Raw genomic sequence first — 6,000 nt, forward strand, 5'->3', positions numbered from 1 at the left:
GTAAATGGTATCAGATCACTTCCATTGCTTAATACCCTTTGATGGATTCCCATTGTACTTAGAATAAAATCCAAGCTCCCTTAGCTATTATTACTATTGTTGTTATTAAAATTGACACTCCATTATTTTCTGTCATAGAATTCTGCTGTCTTCCTTCCTATTAATTATCCAGTAATTGTTATTATTATTACTATTATTATTACATTTATCCTATATAATAAAGAGGTAATATGCAAATTGACCATCACACCCTTGCACAAGATGGCCGGCAGGGGAGGGCAGTTAGGGGCGACCAGGCGAGCAGGAGAGGGCAGTTGGGGCGACTGAGCCGGCAGGGAAGGGCAGTTGGGGGCGACCGGGCCAGCAGGAGAGGGCAGTTGGGGGCGATTGGGCTGGCAGGGGAGCAGTTAGGCATCGATCAGGCTGTCAGGGGAGTGGTTAGGGGGCAATTAGGCTGGCAGGCAGAAGTGGTTAGGGGCAATCAGCAGGCAGGCAGGCGAGCGGTTGGGAGCCAGCAGTCGGACATCCCCTGAGGGGTTCCAAATTGGAGAGGGTGCAGGCTGGGTTGAGGGACAACTTCCCCAATGCACGAATTTCGTGCACTGGGCCCCTAGTTTGTTTATAAGCTGCTTCATCCACTCAAAAATATACTATGGAGATGTTGTGGTATGTGGGTCTTTTCCATACTAAGTCATCCCAAGAGTGCTTTGTTTTTGGAGTTCTTGTGTTTGCTCTCTATAAGGTATATTTTTTCTGTATCTTCCTTCATTGTCATATTTGGTCAATGACCTACCTCTAGCCATGCTATTTTGGATGCCAGGCTAACTGCTGTTGAGCTGGATGCTAAAGCTTGCCTTGGTTTGTGGGCTACATCAATACTTCTCAAACTTTAATGAACAAATGAATTATCTGGAAGGAGGAAAGGGGATCTTGTTAAGATACTGATACTTATTCAGTAGGTCTTGGGTGGGCCTTGAAATTCTGCATTTCTACCAAGCTCATAGGTGATGCTCATGCTGCTGGTGCTATGAGTGATGAGGTGGTTTGATCACCGAGCTTGTTTGAGCATTGGAATCACCCCAAAAACTACAAATTCCTGGATACCTCCCTCCTTCCTGAAGGTTCCAATATAATTAGACTGGGATGCAGTATGGTGAATTAGAGTATGGTGAATTTTCTAGGCTTCATTAGTGATTCTAATTTGTAGCAAAATTTGAGAGCTGCTGGATTGGATGACATTGGGTCCTATTTTAAAACAAAGCATACCAAGTAATACTCTGCAGAGCTGTATTCTTTTTTAAAAGTTAGTTTTATAGCTATAGAAAAAGTCTGGCCACACTAATGGATGACTTAAAGATCTCTGCCTAGCACACGATTGGGTAGTGTCCCCAACGTCCTCAGCACATGCTGCCACAAGGTCTAGACTTCCTGCCTTCAGAAGAGGGTTGTTCCAAGTCCAGTTAAAATATGCCCACTGACAACAAGACTATATAAATCAGGTCCCCTCCTGTGTGAACTTATGCTGAGGCAGAGAATGGGATGAAGCATAGAAATGCTCCATTTCTTTTTTTCTTGTAATTTCTAGCATGTTAATGTACAGCTTTGGAGCCAGCAACTAAGAACTTCTTGTGTGGTTCAAACTAACCCTTTGGTCATCAAAAGCAGATATTTCAAACTACTGAAGATCAATGAGACAGTTCCAATTTACAGATTAATAATTGACTGCTAGATATGGGTATCTCAGATGGTCTTGGAGACATTGGGCAGAAGAGACAATGCCCAAGCTCTGTCTTCTTTCCCTCTCCCCTCACACCTGCCCACTCAGTTCCTTTGGCCAGGTGATTTACTGCGTGTTAGTAGAGCCTGGGGCACTTTCCTGTTGAAATGTACTTCAATCCCATGTATTAGGATTGATTTTTTTTTTCCTGGCTGGTCTAGATTGGACGACTGATTATTGGACAGAATGGCATCTTGTCGACACCTGCTGTTTCCTGCATTATCAGAAAGATCAAAGCAGCTGGTGGAATTATCCTGACAGCCAGCCACTGCCCTGGAGGACCTGGGGGAGAGTTTGGAGTGAAGTTTAATGTTGCCAATGGAGGTATGTGGTTCAGAATATGCCTTAATCATCATGATCTCTTTCCTCCTTTATGTTACCACAGTCTTACAAAGACCTCCTGATGGTTGACAAACAGGGCAGAGAGGAAGTAGCTCAGAAAAATCTAGTGAGGTACTTGTATTAGTCAGGGTCCTCCAGAGAAACAGAACCAATGGAATATAAAGGAATTGGCTCAAGTGATTATGGGGAAAGAAGCAACTTTGAGGGGTGCGAATGGAAGTTTTGGGAATAGTTGCCTATGTCTGTTCAAAAAGAAGTAAGAAGAAAGGTTGCCTGCTAAGATCACGAGGCAAGAATAGAGACGGGTTTTGGGATAAATCAGTGGTTCTCAACCTTCCTAATGCCGCGACCCTTTAATACAGTTCCTCATGTTGTGGTGACCCCCAACCATAAAATTATTTTCGTTGCTACGTCATAACTGTAATGTTGCTACTGTTATGAATCGTAATGTAAATATCTGATATGCAGGATGTATTTTCATTGTTACAAATTGAACATAATTAAAGCATAGTGATTAATCACAAAAACAATATGTAATTATATATGTGTTTTCCGATGGTCTTAGGCGACCCCTGTGAAAGGGTCATTCGACCCCCAAAGGGGTCGTGACCCACAGGTTGAGAACTGCTGGGATAAATGGAGATGTTTTCTAAAAGGTACTCTGGGAAATTTGTTGAAGATTCCTGAGAAGTGAGGACCAGGGTGAAGTTAAACCCGCATTCTTAGGATAAGGCAGTCTGTTTAACTCCATGACTACCTTCAGCAATGTATGGGAGTGTCAGCAGTGGGAGCAGGTAAGTGTTTGGGGAATGATCAGGTGGGTGGGCACGGCAGAGCATCAAGAGGGCTGGCGGTGGTTAATAGTGTCTGAGCTGACATCAGACAACTAAGATTCAAATCCAGCCTCTGTCAATTACTAGGTATGTGCCAAATTCTATATAAAGTGTGAGATGTGGTATATGTAAATTTCAATAAATGTTGGCTTGTGTTAATGGGCTAACAAAGGCATAGCTCAAATGGTGGATCATAGGATCCTGCCTGGAATAAGACACCAATGAAACTAGAATGGACTGATGGCCTGGGATTAATTAAGTGATGAAGAGCAGGCTCAGCAGAGGTACACAGTAAGGTAGAAGGAAGATAAGGAATTTGTGGGGTAAGGATACTCATGTTTGATATTTTTGAAGGAAGGATTTCAAGAGACATTATTAAGTTATGACTGTACCAGGCATCAACTAAAATGAAGAAAAAAATAATTGGAGTAGAAGATGTCAAGGAACTTGGAAGTTGTCAAGGAACACAGGTGGCTGATGAGCTCTGAGGTTATCTATGTGGGTGACTGGTTGAAAATTATCATCTCATGCAGTAGAACTTGTTTTACTTTAAAAAAAATCAGTGTACTTTGGCATTAAAACTCAAATAGAGACTTAAAAACTGATAGAGACAGCACTCTAACATGTTGTAGTGTCCAGAAGATGGGGATATTTATGCATTCTTTAATCTGGTGAGCATTAGTTTTGCATAAAAAATGCAAAAACCAAATAAGATTATTTACTTTTTATGTTTTGTAAAAGGGTGAAGTTGATAAGGAATACGTTTATTACTTTGTGGTCCTTATTTTTTCTATATGACAAAAAAAAAATGTCAGTACAGTTTAGTAGGCTCTATTCTTTCCCACCTACTAGAATGGTGCTATTGCTATTCCTTCCCTACCCCCAGTTTTATTGAGCTGTAATTGATATACACAAAACTTGCACATACTTAATGCATACAATTTAATGAGTTTAGGGACTATTCCTTTTCATATGTTCAATGAGCATTTATTGGGAGGCAGTAACAGTGTTATGCCCTAAAGTAGTACTGTCAAATAGAAACAGGTTGTGAGTTAAATATGTATTTTAAATTTTTCTGATAGCCACATAAACAAAGTAAAAAAACAATAGGTGAAATGAGTAATATATTTTATTTAACCTAATATATCAAAAATATTATTTCAACATGTTACTATAAAATTATTAATACAATGTATTATAGTTTTCTACTAACTCTTCAAAATTTTGTGTGTATTTTATAATCATAGAACATCTCAAATTGACTATCATATTTCAAGTGCTCAGTAGCCACATGTGGCTAGTGGCTATTGTATCCGACAGTGCAGCTCTAGGATTGGGATATAAAAGAAGTCAATAAGTAATTTGTGTTCAGTAGAAAGTTAAAATATAGTTGGTGAATGAAATTAATACACAAAGCTATCTTAACATCTCTCTCTCTCCCTCTCTATCTACCATCTATTTCTCTATAATTTATATTTTAGATCTTTCAATCTACTTATTTATTTGATTCTCAGACTTGTTGCAAAAAAATGTAAAGTGGCTTGTGTTAAGTCATAAAAGTTAAAAAGACAAGAAAAACTAAAGGAGGACAACTATTGTTTTTATGTTCAATTAATTTAAAGTGGTATTACAACTAATGTATGGGGTATTTTGAGTTAAATTCATTTAAAAACGTAGGAGTCACTAGAGAGTATGAGTTGGGGAAAATAATTTACCCTGGTAAATTCACACATCCACGAGGCAGCAGACCTGGGAGTAGAAATCATATGTTTTCCCCTCAAAGTGCACTTGGGAAGCTGCAGTTTAATTCTGGAATCCCTCACTTCTGTCAAATGCATATCCTATTTGTGTCTCATATCCTGAATAAAGCTGATTACATAACCGGGCCTCCCTGGCAGGTGTGAAACTATTTTTAGGGAAGATGTATCATAGCTTAGAAGTAGATTCAAACAAACAAACATGTAGGTTATGTACCTCCATTGAACAGGTGAGGCTGACTGAATTTCTTCCACAGTGGATGTATACAACACAAGAAATAATTGAACTGTGGACTGTTGTCTATTGTTTAGAGAACAAATGAATCTTTCTCCTGGTTGGTAGAGGAGGAGGTAATATTTCTCTAATGAAAAATTTAAATAAATTTATGTTTGGTGATGCATTATTTTCAAATTTTAGGTCCTGCACCAGATGTTGTTTCAGACAAAATCTATCAGATCAGCAAAACAATTGAGGAATATGCTATATGTCCTGATCTTCGAATTGACCTGTCTCGACTAGGAAGACAAGAATTTGACCTGGAGAACAAATTCAAACCATTTAGAGGTAATAGAGAGATTATGTTCTGAAGAAGTCAGAATAACTCCGTGGGTGGGTTGACTGGTTTCTGCAGGGCAGTGTACATGGGAAAGTGATTGAAGTATCAATCTTTGGAGTGACGCTTGATAAATAGATATAATCTGAGTGTAGTGTAGAGGAAAATGAGAACAGCCAAGATATTCAGAACTGGCAACTTTCAAAAACCACTTTCCAAATTCTCCATCATTTTCCACATAGGGAAAGTTTCAGGGCTGACACTTTTTCATTGTTCCAAGAATAGGATGTGAATTGTGGAAAGTTGTCTTTGCTTTTCTAGCACTTAAGGTGGAGATGCCCAAATACCTTAGATAATAAATGGGAGACCCAGCATGGTAGTGAGGCTATAATTTCACATGAAGATAGAACCATGCAGTTCATCTTGATTCAATGTACAATTACTGATTATCTGCTCTCTACCAACTCTGTGTTAGGAAATTTTACAAATTCAATAAGTACCTAATGGATTTAGGCAAGTGGTTCAAAAATTAGAGAACCAGAATGATATTGTCAAAAATATTATCCTATATCGTTACATGAATAAAACTTCTGACGTACTCAGATTACAACCTTTTATTTTATACTAGAGGCCTGGTGCACAAAAATTTGTGCACTCAGGGGTAGGGGGTCCCTCAGCCCGGCCTGTGCCCTTTCGCAGTCTGGGACCCCTCGGGGGTGACCACTTGCTGGCTTAGG

General features: G+C 39.3%; 1 protein-coding gene across 3 annotated transcripts in view; it reads left to right on the forward strand.

Annotated features, from left to right (window-relative positions):
• PGM5 (phosphoglucomutase 5) overlaps nt 1-6,000 on the forward strand; it is a 174,716-nt gene that overhangs the window by 22,501 nt on the left and 146,215 nt on the right. For 2 of the 3 annotated variants that reach the window (XM_005881229.2, XM_005881228.2), the window contains exons 2-3: nt 1,939-2,101; nt 5,128-5,274. In XM_005881229.2, coding sequence (XP_005881291.1) covers nt 1,939-2,101; nt 5,128-5,274 — 310 coding nt within the window. Of the gene's footprint in view, nt 1-1,938; nt 2,102-4,973; nt 5,045-5,127; nt 5,275-6,000 lie in introns of those variants that run through there. The other variant, XM_014529202.1, reaches the window with a different exon arrangement.

This window comes from Myotis brandtii, unplaced genomic scaffold (genome assembly GCF_000412655.1).
Source record: "Myotis brandtii unplaced genomic scaffold, ASM41265v1 scaffold672, whole genome shotgun sequence".
NCBI lineage: Eukaryota > Metazoa > Chordata > Mammalia > Chiroptera > Vespertilionidae > Myotis > Myotis brandtii.